At 41.2% G+C, this 25,153-nt stretch overlaps 1 protein-coding gene across 3 annotated transcripts in view; it reads left to right on the forward strand.

Moving 5' to 3' along the window:
* Window positions 1–24,237, forward strand: part of LOC311138092 (CMP-N-acetylneuraminate-beta-galactosamide-alpha-2,3-sialyltransferase 2-like) — a 44,305-nt gene extending 20,068 nt beyond the window's left edge. For 2 of the 3 annotated variants that reach the window (XM_084172752.1, XM_084172753.1), the window contains exons 2-7: window positions 14,190–15,135; window positions 18,127–18,320; window positions 20,043–20,222; window positions 21,465–21,510; window positions 21,595–21,714; window positions 22,520–24,237. In XM_084172752.1, coding sequence (XP_084028878.1) covers window positions 14,632–15,135; window positions 18,127–18,320; window positions 20,043–20,222; window positions 21,465–21,510; window positions 21,595–21,714; window positions 22,520–22,690 — 1,215 coding nt within the window. In that variant the 5' untranslated portion in view covers window positions 14,190–14,631 and the 3' untranslated portion in view covers window positions 22,691–24,237. Of the gene's footprint in view, window positions 1–3,184; window positions 3,209–14,189; window positions 15,136–18,126; window positions 18,321–20,042; window positions 20,223–21,464; window positions 21,511–21,594; window positions 21,715–22,519 lie in introns of those variants that run through there. The other variant, XM_084172754.1, reaches the window with a different exon arrangement.
* Window positions 24,238–25,153: the final 916 nt, after the last annotated feature.

Genomic DNA, 25,153 nt, shown 5'->3' on the forward strand with positions numbered 1-25,153 from the left:
CTAATAACCTACCAAAATGTTGGAAATTATAAGGGAGTGAACGTTATTTATAATAAGGGTTACATGGAGAATATCGGACCTTTCTGAAATTAAAATGGTTGGCCCTCCCTTCAGCTAAATATGTTTTACCTAAACCCTCCCTGAACACTTGAAAAACAACAAGTGACCCTCTCCTATACCCAAAATAATAATTAAAACAAAGTGGATAGCAGAAAACATGTCTACCGTTTACCCTCACTTCTTGGCCTTAGATATGCTGTTTTAGAAACTGTTCTTCCTCCTGTAAGCATTACATGGCAATGCAGGAATTTGTATAGCACTCAGGGCTGCGGGCCAGAAGGTTGTGGGTTCGCAGACCAACGTGGATAAGAGTAGGGCAAGATCGCCTTAATAGTATACTGAACAAAAATATAAATGCAACATGTAAAGTGTTGGTCCCATGTTTCATAAGCCAAAATAAAATCTCAGAAATGTTCCATATGCACAAAAAGCGTATTTCTCTCAAATTTTGTGCACAAATTTGTTTACATCCCTGTTAGTGAGCATTACTCCTTTGCCAAGATAATCCATCCACCTGACAGGTGTGGCATATCAAGAAGCTGATTAAACAGCATGATCATTACACAGGTGCACCTTGTGCTGGGGACAATAAAAGGCCACTCGAAAATGTGCAGTTTTGTCACAGAACCACAATGCCACAGATGTCTCAAGTTTTGAGGGAGCGTGCAATTGGCATGCTGACTGCAGGAATGTCCACCAGAACTTTTAAACAGAACTTTTAAACTGCCTCCAATGTCGTTTTAGAGAATTTTGCATTACGTCGAACCGGCCTCACAACCGCAGCCCACGTGTAACCATGCCAGCCCAGGACCTCCACACCCGGCTTCTTTACCTGCGGGATCGTCTGAGACCAGCCACCCGGACAGCTGATGAAACCGTGGGTTTGCACAACCGAATAATTTCTGCACAAATTGTCAGAAACCGTCTCAGGGAAGCTCATCTGCATGCTTGTCGTCCTCACCAGGGTCTTGACCTGATTGCAGTTCGGCATCGTAACGAACTTCGATGGCCACTGGCATGCTGGAGAAGTGTGCTCTTCACGGATTAATCCAGGTTTCAACTGTGCCGGGCAGATGGCAGACGGTGTGTATGGCGTTGTGTGGGCGAGGGGTTTGATGTCAACGTTGTGAACAGAGTGGCCCATGGTGGCGGTGAGGTTATGGTATGGCAGGAAAATGCACCCCACATAACATAACAAACTTTGTATCCCTCATTTACTCAAGCGTTTACTTTATTTTGGCAGTTACCGGTTGCCTACAGTCGGGGAGGCCGCAATTTGGGCAGCATGGCCATAGACATATAATCTATAGAAAGATTTTGGCAATTTGAGTGTTAAACTAATGGGTACACTAGCACTTGAATGGGAACTGCCATCTATAGATTATATTTCTATGGTTGGTTGTGGCTGTCTGTTTGCCTTTTTCAAATTTCTAAATACAATCGCGGGGAGAACTTACAGTTTGGAAAGCAAATGCCTACCGCTGAAAAGGGAAGACTAATGTCTGTAGAACCAATCTTTTTTTTTGTTGCTCAACTCCCAATTTTTTTCTAACAGCAGCACTGTTTGTCAAAGTAGCTCATCTTGAGATAGGCTATTGCCAAGTGGAGCGCATCGGCCATCACCGTGAGTAGCTTATGGCTTCATCTTCATCATTAGGTGAGTCAGTGGAAATTGTATTTAGTAGCCTACTGTAGCCTATAATATCAGTTTATTGTATGCCTATTTTCTTTCTTCAATCAAAGCATATATCCTGCCTATTGACGCGCGCAGTTCAGTTTTGGCCGAATGAGGAAACATTGACAGCTTCAGATAGGAAATGACTGAGGAGGTGTTTTTGGTATAACATATTATAGGTATACTATGCTACAGTATATGCTATTATATTCAGTTCTGTTATGTAAAATACTAATGAATCATTGTGATCTTGCGAGATATTGATTCATCTTTAATCTAACTTTACTAAACAAGCAACATTGTGAAAAGTGATAATCTTCTATTTGTAATAATAAAAAATAATACATATAAAGTGCATTCGGAAAGTATTCAGACCCCTTCACTTTTTCCACATTTTGTTATGTCACAGCCTTATTATAACATTGATTAAATTGTTTTTTTCCCTCATCAATCTACACACAATACCCTATAATGACGAAGCAAAAACATGTCACATTTACATAAGTATTCAGACCCTTTACTCAGTACTTTGTTGAAGCACCTTTGGCAGCGATTACCACCTCAAGTCTTCTTGGGTATGACGCTACAAGCTTGGCACACCTGTATTTGCCTTTTACTGAGGAGTGGCTTCCATCTGACCACTCTACCATAATGGCCTGATTGGTGGAGTGTTGCAGAGATGGTTGTTTTCCCATCTCCACAGAGGAACTCTGGAGCTCTGTCAGAGTGACCATCGGGTTCTTGGTCAACTCCCTGACCAAGGCCCTTCTCCCCCGTTTGGCCGGGCAGCCAGCTCTAGGAAGAGTCTTGGTGGTTCCAAACTTCTTCTATTTAAGAATGATGGAGGACACTGTGTTCTTGGGGACCTTCAATGCTGCAGACATTTGTTGGTACCCTTCCCCAGATATGTGCCTCGACACATTCCTGTCTCGGAGCTCTACGGACAATTTCTTTGACCTCATGGCTTGGTTTTTGCTCTGACATACACTGTCAACTGTGGGACCTTATATAGACAGGTGTGTGCCTTTCCAAATCATGTCCAATCAATTGAATTGACCACAGGTGGACTCCAATCAAGTTGTAGAAACATCAAGGATGATCAATGGAAACAGAATGCACCTGAGCTCAATTTAGAGTCTCTCATAGCAAAGGGTCTGAATACTTATGTAAATAAGGTATATCTGTTTTTTATTTTTAATAAATTAGCAAACATTTCTAAAAACCTGTTTTCGCTTCGTCATTATGGGGTATTGTGTGTAGATTGAGGAAAAATTATAATGTAATCAATTTTAGAATGAGGCTGTAACGTAACAAAATGTGGAAAAAGTGAAGGGGTCTGAATTCTTTCCGAATGCACCGTATATTTATTACTACCTAATATTGTCTGTGTGTTGCTTGTATTTGTATTTATTAAGCATCCCCAAGGCAGCAGCTACTCTTCCTGGGGTCCAGCAACATTAAGGCAGTTATACGGTATACAATTTAAAATATGACATTACATTTCATAACTTTTCACAACACTGTTCTGAGCCTATTTTAATTTTCAGAGGTATGGGGTCCAACAAAATTAAGGCAGTTTTACAATTTTAGTAGTCCAGGTGCGACAAAACTAGGGCCTGTAGGACCTGCCTTGATAGTGTTGTTAAAAAGGCAGAGCAGTACTTTATTATGGACAGACTTCTCCCCATCTTAGCTACTGTTGAATCAACATGTTATGACATGACCGTTTACAATCCAAGGTTACTCCAAGCAGTTTAGTCACCTCAACTTGCTCAATTTCCACATTATTTATTACAAGATTTAATTGATGTTTTAGGGTTTAGTGAATGATTTGTCCCAAATACAATGCTTTTAGTTTCTGAAATATTTAGGACTAACTTATTCCTTGCCACCCATTTTGAAACTAACTGCATGTCTTTACGTGTTACAGTGATTTCACTCGCTGTAGTAGCTGACATGTATAGTGTTGAGTCATCCGCATACATAGACATACTGGCTTCACTCAAAGCCAGTGGCATCTCATTAGTAAAGATTGAAAAAAGTAAGGAGCCTAGACAGCTGCCCTGGGGAATTCCTGATTCTACCTGGATTATCTTGGAGAGGGTTCCATTAAAGAACACCCTCTGTGTTATGTTAGACAGGTTACTCTTTATCAACAATATAGCAGGGGGTGTAAAGCCATAACAGATACGTTTTTACATCAGCAGACTATGGTCGATAATGTCAAAAGCCGCACTGAACTCTAACAAAACAGCTCCAACATATTTGGTGTCATTTGTGTAAGTGCCGTGCTTGTTGAATGTCCCTGCCTTTTAAGCATGCTGAAAGTCTGTTGTCAATTTGTTTACAATAAAATAGCATTGTATCTGGTGAAACAGTTTAAGGGTTGTAACAAGGTTGATTTGTCAGCTTTTTGAGCCAGTAAAGTGTGCTTTACTATTCTTGGGTAGCGGAATTACTTCTGCTTCCCTCCAGGCCTGAGGGCGCACACTTTCTAGTAGGCTTAGATTGAAGATATGGCAAATAGGAGTGCCAATATCGTCCACTATTATCCTCAGTAATTTTCCATCCAAGTTGTCAGACCCTGGTGACTTGTCATTGTTGCTAGACAACAAAAAAAAATTCACCTCTTCCACACTCACTTTACAGAATTCAAAATGATGATGCTTGTCTTTCATAATTTGATCGGTTATATTTGGATGTGTAGTGTCAGCGTTTGTTGCTGGCATGTCATGCCTAAATTGGCTAATCTTGCCAATGAAAAAAATTATTAAAGTAGTTGGCAATATCAGTGGGTTTTGTGATGAATGAGCCATCTGATTCAATTAATGCTGGAGCTGAGTTTGCCTTTTTGCCCAAAATGTCATTTAATGTGCTCCAAATCTATTTACTATAATTCTTTACGTCATTTCTCTTTGTTTCATAGTATGGTTTCTTCTTCTTTTTATTCAGTTTTGTCACATGATTTCTCAATTTGCAGTACATTTGCCAATCGTTGTGCAGACAGACTTATTTGCCATTCCTTTTGCCTCATCCCTTTCAACCACACAGTTTTTCCATTCCTCGTCATTCCATGGGGATTTAACATTTTTACAGTCATTTTCTGAATGGGTGCATGCTTATTAGTAACTAACTGGAATAAGTAATTTCATAAATGTGTCAAGTGCAGCATCTGGTTGCTCCTCATTACACACCACAGACCAACAAATATTCTTTACACCAACAACATAGGAATCACTAGAAAACGTATTGTATGACCTCTTATACACTATATTAGGCCCAGCCTTTGGAACTTTGGTTTTCCTTGATATGGCTACTATATTGTGATCACTACATCCGATGGATTTGGATACTGCTTTAAAGCACATTTCTGCAGCATTAGTAAAGATGTGATCAATACATGTTGATGATTTCCTTCCTGTGCAGTTTGTAACTACCCTGGTAGGTTGACTGATAACCTGAATCAGGTTGCAGGCACTGGTTACAATTCAAATATTTTTCTTGAGTGGGTAGCTTTATGAAAGCCAGTCAATATTTGAATCACCCAGAAAATATATGTCTCTGTTGATATCACATACATTATTAGGCATTGAACACATGTAATCCAGATACTGACTGTTAGCACTTGGTTGTCTATAGCAGCTTCCCACAAGAATGTGCTTCATTGGCCTGGGCTATTGTTTGTCAGTGGCAAATTTTCGGTCATTTGTGTGGTATTAGAAAAGATTCAGGTAATGTCTTCTCTCATGTAAATGATGTAGAATTGCATGTAATGCGTTTCTAAAAGGCAAAACAATTTATCGGACCCTGCTAACAAATGTTCCCCATGTGTGGAAATCATAAAATCGCCTCTGCTCAACGGTAGCCTATGCCACATCGCAAATGTTATCATGGCTTTATTATAAAGGGCCTTTCTCTTCAACAGTAAATTTACCACCCTTTGAATTGCATCTTGGTGCACAGATTTGTTTACAGAAAATGATGGTGTGCCGTGAAGGGAGGGCCTAAAGGAAAAAAAAGCACCTGGGCCTATGATTTCTTAATCCTGCCCTGGTAACAAGAAGCCTAGATTAAGTTTAGCAGATCTGTACTGTTGATAACTACGTACCATACACATGTTACCCTACACTGGGAACTTAGTGCTTAGTTATCACAAGCCTCGTTAGACTGAGAGAAAATGTTTCCCATATCTGCTTTTCTGTGGTTCAGATCAAATTACAAAACACAATTTGTATGAAAGGTCCCACTCCAAGGTTAGCACGCCCTTGCAGATTATCCATAATCAGAACTGTATACAGTATTCTTTATATATCCTATAATCTAGTAGTAGCTACTCCTTTTAAGTGTATATGCCTGGGCACATAAATAGCAGACTGCTGTACTGCCCTGTGTATCCCCATGTGGGTGTTCTTTCTTGCCCTGTAATTCAGGGTTTCATTTGATTGAATAATGAATGTGAAGCACAGGAGGCTGCTGAAGAATGGCTCATAATAATGTCCGGAACGGCGCAAATGGAATGGCATCAAACACATGGTTTGTTACCGTTCCACGTATTCCGCTCCAGTCATTACCACTAGCCCGTTCTCCCCAATTAAGGTGCCACCAACCTCCTGTGATGTGAAGTGTGTGGGCCTGCCGGTTTGCTGACTGGGTTACTTTTGCTGTGCTCTTCTGAGGATAAGAGGCAGGGACGTTTGGTCTGCAGCAGGACCAGAGAGGACAGACAAGCAGGCAGGGATACACCGATATGATCTCATCTAATAGAACTCTTCCACTGCATCAGCTGAGGATCAGCTGATCCCTGGGAATTATCCCTGCAACCCTGCTTTAGCCTGGCAACCAGAGGCTAGGTGGGGAGCAGGGATGTAGTGCTTCCGTAGCGCGGGGAAGTGGCGCTCACTTTTCAATTTGAGAATACACAGAGCTGCTAAAAATATTTCTGGAAAATTGATTCTTATAAATCTTAAATTATATTTATTTATCAAAAAAAATTCATGAAAACGATAGAATGAGAAACTAAATAATATGTAGGGTATAGCAGCCTATAGGTAGGGAATAAACCACCTTTTACTTGTCTTCGCTGTCTCTGGGGGTGGCGCGAATGATGAATAACAGTAGGTGTGTGCAGAGGCCCGTCGACTTTGAGCGGGCCAAATCCGACGTAGCAAGAACTGCCACAGACGGAACTCCAGGGGCTGCTAAAACGGTTGTCCTCAAAACAGTTTATTATGGACTTGGGGCTCATGTACGACGCACTTGAACTCGCCCTACTGTCCGAGTGCTTAGCTTACAGAAACGTACCACCTCTATTGCGTATGCAGACAAACTGATCCACCGCATGAACCTTATCACACCTACAAGATCTAGGATACAAATTCACAATGTCTGCCTTGATGTTCATAAAACTCCACGGACCCCCTCTTGCGCAGTGGAACCCAGAACGATATGTGATCACTAGGTTACGGTGCTGTCCGTTCAGCACCACGATTTCGAAGGGCGCTCAAATCGCTTAAAATAACCCTCATCATCAAGATCTGTTGCCTGCACCTAATAGTCCTACTCATCACTTATTATTATTATTATTATTATTATTATTATTATTATTATTATTATTATTACAAGTGGAAGATTATCACTTCTCACAATGGTGCTTGTTTAGTAAAGTTAGATTAAAGCTGAATCAATGTCTCGCAAGATCACAATGATTCATTAGTATTTTACATAACAGAACCGAATATAATAGCATATACTGTAGCATAGTATACCTATAATATGTTATACCAAAAACACCTCAGTCATTTCTTATCTGAAGCTGTCAATGTTTTTCTCATGCGGCCAAAACTGAACAGTACACACCAATAGGCAGGATATATGCTTTGATTGAAACAAAATAGGCCTACAAGAAAGGCTTATAGTTTAACAGCATCTGCTTTAATTTGCTCACGAAACAGTAATTCAACATCTACAGTGGGGAGAACAAGTATTTGATACACTGCCGATTTTGCAGGTTTTCCTACTTACAAAGCATGTAGAGGTCTGTAATTTTTATCATAGGTACACTTCAACTGTGAGAGACGGAATCTAAAACAAAAATCCAGAAAATCACATTGTATGATTTTTAAGTAATTAATTTGCATTTTATTGCATGACATAAGTATTTGATACATCAGAAAAGCAGAACTTAATATTTGGTACAGAAACCTTTGTTTGCAATTACAGAGATCATAAGTTTCCTGTAGGTCTTGACCATAAGTTTCCTGTAGGTCTCCCCACTGTAAATGCATATTCCCATGAAACTGATTGAGATCAAATGATTGACATGCACTTTGGACATTTCACTGGTAAAACGTAAAGAATTATCATTCATGATTGATGATGGCCTGTTTTTGAAATTCGATATGCCTAACCCACTAAGCATTTACCGACGGCAACTTATTTTTTGGGTCCGGACCCGCCATCTTTTTTTGGTACAGTCCACACCAGCCTTGATTTTCAACGTCCACAGACATCCGGTCCAGATCGGCCTATATTTGGCCCAAACATGGACATCTATAATTGGTTCAGATTTGGTCCGATTTGGATCTTGATTTGGCCCAAGCATAGATGTCTATAATTGGTTTAGATTTGCACAGTACAGTAGAGCACAGCAGAGTAAAGAAATGTAGAGTACAATATAGTAGAGTACAGTAAAGTATAGTGTACTGTATTGTACCCTACTTTACTCTAATGTACTGTACTCTACTGAATTCAACTCCACTGTACTCTACTGTACTCTACTGAATAAAACTACTGTCCTGTACCGTTCCATACTGTGCTCTACTGTACTAAACTGTGCCGTAATGTGATTTTCAAACTTGTGAAACAACCTAGATGTCTGAGTATTGGAGAAGGCTGCTAACGCTTTTGGCAGAATAGAAAGAGGAGTGGGAGACCCGGGTGCACAACTGAGCAAGAGGACAAATACATTAGTGTGTCTAGTTTGAGAAACTGACGCCTCACAGGTCCTCAACTGGGAGCTTCATTAAATAGTACCCACAAAACCCCAGTCTCAACGTCAAGAGGCGACTCCGGGATGCTGACCTTCTAGGCAGAGTTGCAAAGAAAAATGCATATCTCAGACTGTACAATAAAAATAAAAGATTAAGATGGGCAGTCTGAGATATGGCTTTTTCTTTGCAACTCTACCTAGAAGGTCAGTATCCCGGAGTCGCCTCCTCACTGTTGACGTTGAGACTGGTGTTTTGTGGGTACTATTTAACGAAGCTGCCAGTTGAGGACCTGTGAGGCGTCAGTTTCTCAAACTAGACACTCTAATGTATTTGTCCTCTTGCTCAGTTGTGCACTGGGGCCTCCCACTCCTCTTTCTATTCTGGTTAGAGCCAGTGTGCGCTGTTCTATGAAGGGAGTAGTACACAGCGTTGTACGAGATCTTCAGTTTCTTGGCAATTTCTCGCATAGAATAGCCTTCATTTCTCAGAACAAGAATAGACTGACATTTCTGGCCATTTTGAGGCTGTAATCGAACCCACAATTGCTGATGCTCCAGATACTCAACTAGTCTCAAGAAGGCCAGTTTTATTGCTTCTTTAATCAGCACAACAGTTTTCAGCTGTGCTAACATAATTGCAAAAGGGTTTTCTAATGATCAATTAGCCTTTTTAAAATGATAAACTTGGATTAGCAAACCCAACGTGCCATTGGAACACAGGACTGATGGTTGCCGATAATGGGCCTCTGTATGCCTATGCCTTGATGACAGCTTTGCACACTCTTGGCATTCTCTCAACCAGCTTCATGAGGTAGTCACCTGGAATGCATTTCAATTAACAGGTGTGCATTATTTAAAGTTAATTTGTGGAATTTATTTCCTTCTTAATGCGTTTGAGCTAATCAGTTGTGATGTGACAAGGTAGGGGTGGTATACAGAAGATAGCCCTATTTGGTAAAAGACGAAGTCCATATTATAGCAAGAACAGCTCAAATAAGCAAAGAGAAACTACAGTCCATCATTACTTTAAGACATGAAGGTCAGTCAATTCTGAACATTTCAAGAACTTTGAAAGTTTCTTCAAGTGCAGTCGCAAAAACCATGAAGCGCTATGATGAAACTGGGTCTCATGAGGACTGCCACAGGAATGGAAGACCCAGAGTTACCTTTGCTGCAGAGGATAAGTTCAATAGAGTTACCAGCTTCAGAAATTGCAGCCCAAATAAATGCTTCACAGAGTTCAAGTAACAGACACATCTCAATATCAACTGTTCAGAGGGGACTGTGTGAATCAGGCCTTCATGGTCGAATTGCTGAAAAGAAACCGCTACTAAAGGACACCAATAAGAAGAAGAGACCTGCTTGGGCCAAGAAACACGAGAAATGGACATTAGACCGGTGGAAATTTGTCCTTTGGTCTGGAGTCCAATTTTGAGATTTTTGGTTTCAACCGACGTGTATTTGTGATATGCGGTGTGGGTGAACGGATGATCTCCGCATGTGTAGTTCCCACCATTAAAGCATGGAGGAGGAGGTGTTATGGTGTGGGGGTGCTTTACTGGTGACACTGTCTTTGATTTATTTAGATTTCAAGGCACACTTAACCAGCATGGCTACCACAGTGGGACTGTCATTTGTTTTTCAACAGGCAATGACCCAACACACCTCCAGGCTGTGTAAGGGCTATTGTACCAATAAGGAGAGTGATGGAGTGCTGCATCAGATGACCTGGTCTCCACAATCCCCCGACCTCAACCCAATTGAGATGGTTTGGGATGAGTAGGACGGCAGAGTGAAGGAAAAACAGCCAACAAGTGCTCAGCATATGTGGGAACTCCTTCAAGACTGTTGGAAAAGCATTCCAGGTGAAGCTGGTTGAGAGAATTCCAAGAGTGTGCAAGTCTGTCATCAAGACAAAGGGTGGCTATTTGAAGAATCTCTCATTATAAAATATATTTTGATTTGTTGAACACTTTTTTTAGTTACTACATTATTCCATATGTGTTATTTCATAGTTTTGATGTCTTCACTATTATTCTACAATGTAAATATAAAGAGAAACCCTTGAATGAGTAGGTGTGTCCAAACTTCTGGTAGTGTGTGTGTGTGTGTGTGTGTGTGTGTGTGTGTGTATGTATGTATGTATGTATGTATGTATGTATGTATGTATATGTGTGTATATATATATATATATACAGTGGGGGAAAAAAGTATTTAGTCAGCCACCAATTGTGCAAGTTCTCCCACTTAAAAAGATGAGAGAGGCCCGTAATTTTCATCATAGGTACACGTCAACTATGACAGACAAATTGAGAAATTTAATTAATGATTTAATTTTGATCCCCTGCTGATTTTGTAAGTTTGCCCACTGACAAAGACATGATCAGTCTATAATTTTAATGGTACGTTTATTTGAACAGTGAGAGACAGAATAACAACAAAAAATCCAGAAAAACGCATGTTAAAAATGTTATAAATTGATTTGCATTTTAATGAGGGAAATAAGTATTTGACCCCCTCTCAATCAGAAAGATTTCTGGCTCCCAGGTGTCTTTTATACAGGTAACGAGCTGAGGTTAGGAGCACACTCTTAAAGGGAGTGCTCCTAATCTCAGCTTGTTACCTGTATAAAAGACACCTGTCCACAGAAGCAATCAATCAGATTCCAAACTCTCCACCATGGCCAAGACCAAAGAGTTCTCCTAGGATGTCAGGGACAAGATTGTAGACCTACACAAGGCTGGAATGGGCTACAAGACCATTGCCAAGCAGCTTGGTGAGAAGGTGACAGCAGTTGGTGCAATTATTCGCAAATGGAAGAAACACAAAATAACTGTCAATCTCCCTCGGCCTGGGGCTCCATGCAAGATCTCACCTCGTGGAGTTGCAATGATCATGAGAACAGTGAGGAATCAACCCAGAACTACACGGGAGGATCTTGTCAATGATCTCAAGGCAGCTGGGACCATAGTCACCAAGAAAACAATTGGTAACACACTACGCCGTGAAACACTGAAATGCTGCAGCGCCCGCAAGGTCCCCCTGCTCAAGAAAGCACATATACATGCCCGTCTGAAGTTTGCCAATGAACATCTGAATGATTCAGAGGAGAACTGGGTGAAAGTGTTGTGGTCAGATGAGACCAAAATCGAGCTCTTTGGCATCAACTCAACTCGCAGTGTTTGGAGGAGGAGGAATGCTGCCTATGACCCCAAGAACACCATCCCCACCGTCAAACATGGAGGTGGAAACATGATGCTTTGGGGGTGTTTTTCTGCTAAGGGGACAGGACAACTTCACCGCATCAAAGGGATGATGGACGGGGCCATGTACCGTCAAATCTTGGGTGAGAACCTCCTTCCCTCAGCCTTGGCATTGAAAATGGGTCGTGGATGGGTATTCCAGCATGACAATGACCCAAAACACACGGCCAAGGCAACAAAGGAGTGGCTCAAGAAGAGCACATTAAGGTCCTGGCGTGGCCTAGCCAGTCTCCAGACCTTAATCCCATAGAAAATATTGGTTGCCAAACGTCAGGCTCGAAACCTTAATGACTTGGAGAAGATCTGCAAAGAGGAGTGGGACAAAATCCCTCCTGAGATGTGTGCAAACCTGGTGGCCAACTACAAGAAACATCTGACCTCTGTGATTGCTAACAAGGGTTTTGCCACCAAGTACTAAGTCATGTTTTGCAGAGGGGTCAAATACTTATTTCCCAATTTATAACATTTTTGACATGCGTTTTTCTGGATTTTTTTGTTATGCTGTCTCTCACTGTTCAAATAAACCTACCATTAAAATTATAGACTGATCATGTTTTTGTCAGTGGGCAAACATACAAAATCAGCAGGGGATCAAATACTAACCATATATTTTTCAACTGTGCTGTGATGTTTCACAAAAGTTCTAACCTTTCTATTCTCATTGTTTTTACAGATTGTAATTTGAAAATAAACATTTTTGCTAAAAGTATTATTATATTATTGATCGATTCACTATGACTTTTCAGATCACCCAGTAGTGCTATCTGCAGGGTTAGCTCCAGGTAAATATTGCAATTCTTCAGCCATTCCTGGACCTGTGACCAAAAACAAGCAACATATGGACAGTACCAAAACAAATGATCTAATGATTCTGTCTCTTCACAGCAAAATCTGCAAAGCTGGGATGGTTCTATCCCCCATATAAATAACATTCTATTGGTTGCAAGAATTTTGTATAATAATTTAAATTGAAAAATTCTAAGTTTTGAATCCGGCGTCGTTTTGCGTATCAGTTCATAAACCATGTGCCATGGAATCGGTACGTCAAAAAAAATCTATATGGCACGGCTTTCAATATTTTGGTCCTTAAATGAAACTGGTATACTTTATTTATCACAATTTTCTTTAACCAGTTATGGTCTTTAATGCAGGGCCGACAGACAAGTTCCTTAATTTTTCCCCCTTCCACTTTCCTCTTCCAATTTTTCGGTAATGCTGCAGTTAGTTGGTTGTAATTTTGGGTAGAGCAGACATTTCCATATGTTTTTGTTAGCTGCATGTGCGACAACTCCACCAGTCCTACCTATGATATAATTTACCCAGATTATACTTTTTTTTGTATTATTATTTAAAAAATACTGTTTTTGATCAATTATTATATTTGAGTTTAACTACAATATTTGTTGTATTATTTGTTCTGTTGTTTCTGGTGGATGAAATTGAAATTGCAACTAACTTTGTTTTAGAAATAGTGATATTTTAGAGATTTCCTTTTCAAATAACTGAAAGTGAGAGGTTGTAATCTGAATAAAGGGAAAATGGCCATTCTTGAATATAGGGTGAGACATTCTTACTAATTTGCTAGAGAACCCGTTCGGATTTAAGTATAACTTTTGTATGACTGAAAACTTTAGTGTGAGGTCTAATGCTTCAATATGTAATAATTTCTGCCCTCTGAATTCATATTTATTATATAAATAGGCCCTTTTAATTTTGTCTGGCTTGCCGTTCCAAATAAAATTGAATATTTTTTTCTCATAATATTTTTAACGAAATGTTCACAATGTGTAGGCAAGACCATAAGCAAATAGGTAAACTGGGATATTACTAAAGAGTTAATCAGGGTGATTTTTCCACAAATTGACAGGTATTTACCTTCCCATGGTAGCAAGATCTTATCTATTTTTTTAAACTTTCTATTGAAATTTATTGGAGTGAGATCATTTATTTATTTCGGTATATGTATACCCGGTGTATATTAAGTGCAAGTATATACCAGATGGCCATCCACACAGTATGAGTTTGATGTTTTCAAGATTATGGATGGGGAGTTTATCAAAAGCTGCGGTTGACTGTTCAATATGTGGCTCTTGGAGTAATTGATTTCTCTCCCCGTCTCATTTCTTACCTAAGCATCTTGGTTAGACTTTTTTTCCCAGAATCGTTGCCCTGATGCTGATATCTGTGTGTGTTTGTCTTCTAGGAGCAGGAAGCTGTGCAGCGCATGCAGACCAGAGCTCTGGAGAGAAACATGAGGAGGTTGAACCAATGAGAGGCCTTTTTTGGTCTGGGCAGGACTTTTGGTAACCGAAGGCTCTATTTTTAACCTTCCTCTTTTTAATTTCCTCGCTGATCACCTTGAGCAGAGCAAGGCAGTGTCTCTTCATAAGCGGCAGACAAAAGTATTTGTTCAAGTCATTTTTTCGAACTCACTCTCCTCTTCCTGTGGCAGACCAGCATGGCCAAATAGGTACATAAGGCCAGGGTCACAATCCAGCTAACGCACTCTTTCCTTTATAAACTCTGGTATCAACTATTTATTCTGCATGTTTGTGTTACATGTATAGTGATTTTAAGAAGTGTACCTTCCCTCTTCTGGCTGGAACAGCAGGGAGATAACCACTTCCTGATGTTATATTTGCTGAATGTGCCTGGTTCTTACCCTCGACTCCAGAATCACTGATAAAGTATATTCACGGAGCAGTGGTGCCAAGACATCAACACTGGACTGCCTAATCTGCAGGTGCCTATACGTCTGTTGTCCTATCACTGGACTGCCTTTTACCCAGGGCACTGGCCCAAACTGTCCAGTCATGCTCTTCAAAAGGAAGTTGTGCCTGTTTGCTCTGTTTGGTGGGATTCTCTTTGTCATGATCGCCACCCATACCATTCAGAAGAACAACATCCTGTCTATGACTTTGATGGAGACCCATGCCACCTCCATGACTGTGCAAGGGCCCGCTGTTAACCGAACATGGGCTCTACCGAGTGCCGCGGTGCCCAGCCCGGACAGGATATGTGGGTGTCCGTCCTGCATAGCGGACATGGAGGTCTCGGAGTGGTTCGCTCAGCACTATGAACCCCAGCAGCAGCCCTTTCTCACAGACAGAGACAACACCATGGACCCCCTGGCACTGAAGTGGTGGCTGGTAAGACGTTTACTATTCATGAGATGGGCCAAATAGTGTGGCTATATACTGTATGTGGCCAAAAACTGTCAGCTTATTGTTAAAGGTGTGGTATTATACAGCAAAGATTCTACGACAAATGAAGAAGAAGAAAAAATACTAAGGAATCTGTCACTTTCCCAAATATGTCTGTCTGTACATTAATATTAGTACATCAGTACAATGTAATACATTTTATTACTATTTATGGGTCACTCGGTCGTTGCCATTGTTATCAACGTTCTACATATTGATGCAAGAACGTAGAACAGGGGCTAATGACTTTAAACCAGGGCTAATGACTTTCGTCTAAATTACATTATAGGGGCTTAGGAATACGATGGCATTGCTAAAGTATGCACATATTTAGTAGGAAACAACTTTACCAGCATCATCATGTTGTCAAATTTACTTTAGACAGATGGCAATGTTGTCATTAGCTAGCAAAGTTAATCAAAAATATGTTAGCTAGCTAAAATCTGGAGTTCTCCCCTCAATCTTAGGTAGCTAGCTAACGTTATACTGCAACTAAAGTCAATCTGGCGATGTCAAAATGATGACAAAAGGTTTTCCTACTAATTATTTGCCTTCTTTAGAAATGTCATTGTGTTTTCAAGCCACAGTAATGCACTTTAGACCTAATCTTCATCAGCGCCCAATGAGGATGCATTGAGTAGAAAGGTCAGTTTGGCATCAGTCCTAAAACGAACGTTCTAAACAAAATTGTGACGCAACGTGCAATCCATGAATACAGTGCCACGAAAAAGCATTTGCCTCTTTTCTGATTTTCTCTATTTTCTCTATTTTTGACACTGAATGTTCAACCAAAATCTAATATTAGATAAAGGGAACCCGAGTGAACAAATAAAACAATACTTATTTCATTTATTTAATAAACAAAGTTATGCAACACCCAAGGCCCCTGTGTGAAAATGTAATTACACTCAACTGGTTGTACCACCTTTAGCTGCAATGACTGCAACCAAACGCTTCCTGTAGTTGTTGATCAGTCTCGCACATCTCTGTGGATGAAATTGGTGGTGGTAGTGTGATGGTTTGGAGATGCCTTGCTGCCTCAGGACCTGGACGACTTGCCATCATTGAAGGAACCATGAATTCTGCTCCGTATCAAATAATTTTACAGGAGAATGTCAGGCAATCAGTCCATGAGCTGAAGCGCAGCTGGGTCATGCAGCAAGACAATGATCCAAAACACACAAGCAAGTCTACATCAGAATGTCTTAAAAGCAACACATCTTAAGTTTTGGAATGGACTAGTCAAAGTCCAGATCTAAACTTGATTGAGATGTTGTGGCAGGATCTGAAACGAGCTGTTCATGCTCGAAAACCCACAAATGTCGCTGAGTTAAAGCAGTTCTGCATGGAACAGTGGGCTAAATGTCTTCCACAGCGATGTGAGCGACTGATCAACAACTACAGGAAGCGTTTGGTTACAGTCATTACAGCTAAAGGTGGTACAACCAGTTATTGAGTGTGAGGGGGCTATAGAGACCCACAAAACCTAGCGGTCAAACAGGGAAATGGTTCCAATCATTTTTCCACCATTCAACTGTTTCGGACAAGGTGACTTTTATCAATATATTCGGCTCTAATAAGCATCAGACTACAAATCCCTGCAAGCTGCTGCACGTCATCTTTGCTAACAGGTATTGTGTCAATTTAAAACTTGCACAAGACAGTTCACAGAATTGTGAATTTAAAGAAATGTAGCCAATTTATTCATTACAAAATGCAGCTAACATTAGATAGTTAATCCAGAGATTCTTCCCTTTGCCTCGATTCGGCAGTCTCGTCCAGATCATCATGGCATTGGTAGTTCTTTATGATAGCCACATTAGCAGCTAATTAGCATTTCATTTTTTATATTTTTTTTTTGGGGGGGGGGGGTAAATATAGATTTAAACGGCTATCAAAACATCACGCCAGGGTAAGCCTACACGAAACACAGCCCTTATTTTAAGTGTTTCTAAAATCCCCTAAGTGAAAAATGAATGGTGGAAAAAATTGATTTCCTTGTTTGACTGCTAGGTTTTATGGGTATTATGACACATACTGTGGTAGTAGATCTGATTACATTCAGTGTAAAAAAATAAAATATGCAAAAATAGAGAATCTGAAAGGGGGCATACTGTTTTATTGCAATGTACGTCCTGTTCACCACCATTCAATAATCAGTCATTTGAAAAGAAATCAAGGCATATGGCCAGCTAAAATTAAGGATTTGCTGACATGCATGTGAAATGTGTGTATTCCTAGATATACTATTCCTAGGAGGGACTTAGTAGTCCTACTCTTGTCTCTCAAGCATGCTGCAAATATCAACGTTTGAAGTCCAATTTTTATTCCGTGGCAAACGGAGTACATCTGGAAAAGACAGCCTCTGTGGTGCACAGCGAAAACTAAATGTTCTCTTTTTATTATCATTCTGTGGCCAAATGTCATTAAAACCTACTGCGGTGGATTCCATGCACTGTAATCGTCAGGGTGACTACTTTCCATAAGAAACTCCCTGAAGGGACTGAACAAAGAAAGGAGAACTCGGCCTCCTTAAGCCATTCTCCAGTCTGAGCATGTTTGAATACGTTTGATTTAAAGATAATTTGAGGCATTCAAGGTTTCGAAAGCAACACTAAGATAAACTTGGCATTGTGATGGCTTCCGTGGCACTGGAAATCAGTAGTCAGGACATACACACACTGTGTTTCCATCGTCGGTCTGCTAAGAATGCCCTACCAAAACACAGTGAAAGGGGACATTTAACTCATGGCCTCCAATATAACACGAGGCTCCCTCTGGAGGCTGGTGATTCCCTGAGTACCGAAATATTAAAGGCCCCTTGTATATATTGCTCAGTTTTTTGTTTGTTGGGAGCCAAAGGTGAGCGCAGGCATTAGTCCTGTGAGATATCATTGTCACTCCACATCTAAAGTGAATTTTAAACATCCCCATCAGGCTTTGCAGCGGTCCACCGATGAGCGGACGATATATGAGGTGATCCAGAAGATGTTCCAGGTCATCGCTCCCCCTGCCATGGATGTCCAACCCAAACAAGCTCAGTGCAGGAAGTGTGCAGTGGTGGGGAACTCAGGAAACCTGCTGGGCTCTCAATACGGCTCCTTGATAGACTCTCATAACAGTGTCATAAGGTATGACCCAACTAGTGTTTTCACGATACCAGAATTTCGACTTCTATGCCGATACCAGGTTTAGTATCACGATACTAGATACCATCACAATACTCGATACCACGGCAAAAAAATGAAGGCATATTAGCCAAAGTCACAGAATGGCTCTTGAGCCAGACAGATAAACTCTGCTACTGCTCTGTTCAAACGTTGGACATGTTTTGAGTTCAATATCATTACATTCAAAAAGATGTACGTCAACATTTTTCAGAGACAGCCATGTATGTATGCATTAATTAATCATTTATTCAATCATACAATTAATTTGACTTTGTTTTTACCAATCTAACTACATAACAACATAATGGTAATCATTTATTTGAATGGTAAATCTCTTGATAAACAGGGTAAATCAAGATGTAGCCTAGGCCTACTCACAATACAGGGGAATGCATATTCAATAGGAGTGTGCATGCATTGAGTTATTGAGCTTATTTTGGCTGATTTCATGGGGGTACAGATGACAAGCAATCTGTTTCCATTCCATTTGGGACTTAATTTATTGTACTGATCAACAACATTTGCATAGAAGTAGCTTATTTTGTAAAAGTGTGTGCTGTCTCTTTAACCAGTAAAGACATCATTCATGAGGCAATAGGGGGGCTGCCCATCAGAGCCCTACACAGTTTCAGTTGGCTGAGGCAATAGATACTATTTTGGAGAGACGTTAGAGACCGATTTAAGTGAATGAATAAAGTTTTGGTAGCAACCAGCTTTGAAATCAACATTTTGCGTTATGGTTTGCACACAAAGTATTAGGGTAGTGAATTGATGTTACAGTAGCTTCAGCTGTAAGCTAGCAAGAAAAGTTGGCCTACAAAGTTACCAGTATCTTGCATTGTAAAGTGTTCAAGCCTTTATGGACATTGTTTTGCAAACAGTAGTTAACAGTTTTAACATGCCGTGTCGCATTATTGAAGTGTGTTAACTTCTGTTCAGTATGAGTGGGAAGCTAACATGATACAGCCCAGACTCCCATTGCAGGCTAAGTGAAGCAGGCTAGGTGCGCATGCGGTATAAGGGGGACATCTGCTGTGCTGTAGACAGACTTGATCCGTGAGATATATTTGACAGAGGTACCTAAAGTAACACAAATTCTAGTACCAAACTGTTTTTCATGTTCTAGTATCGAAAAAGCACAGAAGTTTCGGGAAATACTGTGCAACACTAGACCCAACACAGACAACACAACCAATCAAACAGTCAAAACAACCATTAAATGGCCTTATCTACTTCTATGTAAATACATAGTCCAAACAAGTATGATTATCACATCATGGCCATTACCACTGTAAAATGGCCTTAACACCAACATAGTCTAAAAAGCGAGAGGAGGCATTACACAACCCCATCACTGCTATGATCCAAACAACCCACAACCATTCACCTTGGCAGGATTAGGCAATGCTGAGCCTGAGGAACCAGTGACCAGACTTCAGTTCCAGACACTCATCGAACCACCTGACCCAATTACCGTATCCCCTGAAACTAGTGAGGCATGCCAAATGAGCTCAATTAAGACTATACTTAGTTAACTATTGGTTAAATCAGGTGGTTGACTGACTGTCTGGAATGAATGCACACATACACTGGAGCCCAGTAGCTGCAGGGTTACCATGTTAAATCTAATTCGGTGTCTGACCTGCCTGTGTACTGAAACAATGTATTCTCTTTGCTGTAAAGGATGAATAAAGCCACCACAGCAGGGTTTGAGGCCGACGTGGGCAACAGAACGACGCACCACTTCATGTACCCGGAGAGTGCAGTGGACATCGCCCCTGGGGTCCACCTCGTCCTGCTGCCCTTTAAACTCCGCGATCTACAGTGGGTGGCCAGCGCCCTTTCGACGGGAGAGATCAAAACGTAGGTCCACTCTTCACCAATCCTAAGCTTTTCACTGTCACTCCCCAACATACAGTACAACTACTGACCACAACCACACAATACGGACCATAATTACTGACCACAAACACACCACTACTGACCACACATCTACTGACCATAACTAACGACCACAACAACACAACTAGACCTGTCAAAGCACTCAGCTGACTAATGCATGGTATGGGTCTGACTGACTACAATAGATGGTGTAATTCATTGTTGACCTGTTTTTGATGTGACTGTTGTCTTTGTCTATACATTTACATTTAGCAGATGCTCTTATCCAGAGCAGCTTACAGTTAGTGCATTCATCTTAAGATAGTTAGGTGGGACAACCACATATCACAGTCATATTAAGTACATTTTTCCTCAATAAGGTAGCTATCAGCAAAGTCAGCTAGTAAGAGTCAAGTGCGAGTGTTGTGGGGGATTAATCGCTGTGGGATTATTTAAGATACTCTTTGAAGAGGTAGGGTTTCGGATGTTTTTGGAAGATGGGCAGGGACTCTGCTATTCTAGCTTCAGGGTGAAGCTGGTTCAACCATTGGGGTACCAAGACGGAGAAGAGCTTGGACTGGGTGCTGCCCTCCCATAGGGGTGGGAGGGCCAAGAGACCAGAGGTGGCAGAACGGAGTACTCATTTTACATTTACATTTTACGTCATTTAGCAGACGCTCTTATCCAGAGCGACTTACAGTTAGTGAGTGCATACAGTATTGTTACTTTTTATTTTTTATTATTATATATATTTTTTCATACCCCCCCGTGGGAATCGAACCCACAACCCTGGCGTTGCAAACGCCATGCTCTACCAACTGAGCTACATCCCCTGCTGCCATTCCCTCCCCTACCCTAGACGACACTGGGCCAATTGTGCGCCGCCCCATGGGTCTCCCGGTCGCGGCCGGCTACGACAGAGCCTGGATTCGAACCAGGATCTCTAGTGGCACAGCTAGCACTGCGATGCAGTGCCTTAGACCACTGCGCCACTCGGGAGACGGGTTGGGGTGTAGGGTTTAAGCAGAGCCTGAATGTAGGGAGGGGCAGTTCTTGCTGCTCCGTAGCATGGTCTTTTATTCTATATTTAGAATGTTCCTGTTTTTATCGTGACAATGTTTTGCCTCTTGGCTGTCATAATAAATGAGAACTGGTTCTAAACTGACCCACCTGGTTTAATAAAGGTAAAATAAAATAGTTGTTTTTCCCTGCATGTTTCTTCAGGACATACATGAGGGTGAAAGGTCGAGTACAGGCTGACAAGGACAAGGTGAGGCCTATCACGGTGGACGAAACTATTGAATTAATGTTGATGCGTTTTGTGAGTTAAAGCTAATCACCCTCTCGTTTGTAGGTTATAGTGGTGAATCCAGCATTCTTTAAGTACACCCACGACCGGTGGACAGAGCGCCATGGCAGATACCCATCCACGGGCATGCTGGCCGTTATATTTGCCCTTCACATCTGCGATGAGGTGAGTATCCTTTGACATCAATAGGGTTTTTCCATAGCAGCATCAGTGTGTCGCCAGTGATTATGTTAATGTTAGCTCTAATGTAATTTGGGGGAACTGTGTTTCCATAACTGGGGCTGACACTGAGGACTTGTGAAGAGCAGAATCAACAACCTCTGCATAATCAACACAGTTGCTTTATGAGATGGTGTTAACCATGGAAGGTGATTAGCTCCTCTGGTCTAAAAAAATATATCCCAATGCCCCAGGGCAGTGATTGGGGACATTGCCCTGTGTAAGGTGCCGTCTTTCGGATGGGACGTTAAACGGCTGTCCTGACTCTCTGTGGTCATAAAAATCCCATGGCACTTATCATAAGAGTAGGGGTGTTAACCCAGGTGTCCTGGCTAAATTCCCAATCTGGCCCTCATACCATCATGGTCACCTAATCATCCCCAGCTTCCAATTGGCTCATTCATCCCCCCTCCTCTCCCCTGTAACTATTCCCCAGGTCGTTGCTGTAAATGAGAATGTGTTCTCAGTCAATTTACCTGGTAAAATAATGGTAAAATAAATAAATAACATGTTATGTAAATGCAAGCTGAAAAGTATATTTGGCCTCTCCTAGGCCCCAAGTCAGAACAGGTACACTGAGGCCATAGCCCAGTGAATCACTGGAGCCCGGGCCATGGAGGTGGAAACGGTCTGATTTTTTGGGGGTAAATCCTCATTGGAAATTGACTTATCTTTAGTATCAGAAGCCTGGCTGAAAGTAAACAGAATGCTAATAACACTAGTAATGCTTAACATTGCCGTCCTTCTCCAGGTGTCTGTGTTTGGCTATGGAGCTGACCAACAGGGGAACTGGCACCACTACTGGGAGGACAACAAGTACGCCGGCGCGTTTAGGAAAACTGGGGTGCACAATGCCGATTTTGAGACAGAGGTTATCCAAAAGCTGGACACGGAGGGCAAAATTAAACTGCACAAGAGATGAGTATGAGCAGGGGCGGTGTGTACAGGACGAAGCCATTAGTATTGGGTGTTGTGGTCAGAGACCGTCAAAGAGGGACATAAAACCTGTGATGCGCCCTGGTCTCTGAAACTAGCACTGTGAGATAGACATACAACCAAAACCACAAGCTGAAGAACTTGAATCATGTCATTTGAGCATGCACTGCATGTCAACAGCATAATAAATGGCTTTTCAGCCTTTTAAACAGGGATGGAAAACCTCCACACGTTTTAGACAGATCATGACAAGAAATGAACATAGAAAGTACGTGTCGGCATGCTGCACCAAACTAGCCTTATACTGAAGAACCCTTCAAGAACCTGAGAGCCTTTGACTGAAGGGGTAAACCACAGAATCCACATTAAGGACAGAAGCCCTGTGTTGCAAGGGTATAAAAACCACATCTGCATGTATTTTACTTCTTTGTGAGGATGGAAAACGGCACGATTTGAGTCAAATTAATTCAAGCATTTCTACTGCAATGGAACTATAAGGATTGGTTTAATGTCTCTGTAGAGACAGTTTTGAGCTGCCATAGTAGTCAATTAAACCATATTAATGTATAGCTTTCACACCCAATTATGTTACCCGTTATTATGTTGCGCTAAACTTGATCTAATAACGTGTTTTAGACTATGGACATTTCACGTTGTTCCCAAGAATACAATATTGAGCTATGTAAGGAGGGAACACAGGATGTGGTCATAAATAGTCTGCTTAATGTTGCACCATGATACCACATTCTTGTTTGAGGGTGTGCGGGGCGGGCTAGCCAGACGTCTTCGATTCATTTCTAAATATAATTAATGCTTTAATAAGAGAGATTCCAGTGATGTGCCTTCTGAGCCAGTTTAACTGAGTTTTGCTAACTTTTTTTATATGGATGTATGAACCTTTCGCTAGTGTCAATCAAAGACTGAGTCCCACTGTTATTAGAGAGTTTGATCTATGACCACTGATAGACAGTTATGTGACCCGATGAGTAAAAACAAACACCTTCAATTAAAACCAGAAACAATCAATACAGAGTTTATGCAACTTTAATATCATCATTAACTAAACAGTTAATGTTTGTTCAGAGCCGGCTCCTATTTTAAATAAAATCTCAAAACCATTTAGGATTATTAAAATACAAGTAAATTGGTACCCAATACAATACTTTTAATAAAACATCAGAAACCATACATTTGTATTTATGGTTTATTGGGCTCCCGAGTGGAGCAGCGGTCTAAGGCACTGCATCTCAGTGCTTGAGGCGTCACTACAGACCCCCTGGTTCGATTCCAGGCTGTATCACAACCGGCCGTGATTGGGAGTCCCATAGGGCGGCGCACAATTGGCCCAGCATCGTCCGGGTTTGGCCGGTGTAGGCCGTCATTGTAAATAAGAATTTGTTCTTAACTGACTTGCCTAGTTAAATAAAGGTAAAATAAAAAAATAAAAAATGTATGAGTACGTGTGTGTGATTGACTATGATCAAGCTGTGGTGTCTTAAAAAAATTAATAAATAAAAGCATAATGAACAATCACCACACCGCCTCCCTTTTTAATTCTGAAACGGATTGAATCCTGGCCTAAGTTATTATAACATGTGAAATGCTTGTGTACGTAAATACAGTGACCCCTTTGACTGGCAGTGTAATTTGATGCAATATCTTTGGGCAAAACTTGACTTGTTACAAAGGCTGTTCCAGGCAACAGTATGTGCAACAACCACAGACATTGTTCTTAATGCAAAACATTAAGCAGGTTGCCTTACAGAACATGTCCCTCCTCTTTTGGCTTGTGTCAGTAAGACAACACATGGACGAAAGATGAAGGGAACAGGCCTTTCTTGTTTGGCTGGCCCTCAACGTATCCATGCTGTGGGGACAAAATAACAAAATATCGATGGGTTACACAAAAAAGCTACCATAGACCCATCCACACCCACTTTGTATGTTGTTTGTTAGTTCAGTTGGTCTGTTTTTGTGACTGCAATTACCTCTCCAGGGAGATTCCATTGGAAAACCAGATGGCCAATTGAGAATCCAGAGGAGGAGGAAGTGGTTTCTGCTATAACCCCCCTATGTTGGGTTTCTGGCGTAGTTATATCACATTATATCTTGTACAAAAGGGAATCTTTAGGTTGGACTAGGCACGCAATACTTGTCTGTCCATCTTTCTTTTCATTGTTTTCTTTCCTAAGTAACTTTCTCACTCACCCTTTCACTGTGCTCATACTCTTCTGCCTCTCTCTTTCTCTTTCCATGTGGCTCTCACTCACTCTTGCTGGCAGGACTCTGTCTCTCCCTGCTGCTCTACATGTATTTCTTGGCCAGGGCCAGCCGAGGGATATTATCGACGGTAAAAACCTACATCTGGAAAGCATTATCAAGGCCTAGTTGGGAATCTTGTGGACGACTCATTGATGCAGATATGGAGACTGAATGAAACAAGGGCCTC

This window comes from Coregonus lavaretus, assembly GCF_964263955.1.
Source record: "Coregonus lavaretus genome assembly, chromosome: 12".
Classification (NCBI taxonomy): domain Eukaryota; kingdom Metazoa; phylum Chordata; class Actinopteri; order Salmoniformes; family Salmonidae; genus Coregonus; species Coregonus lavaretus.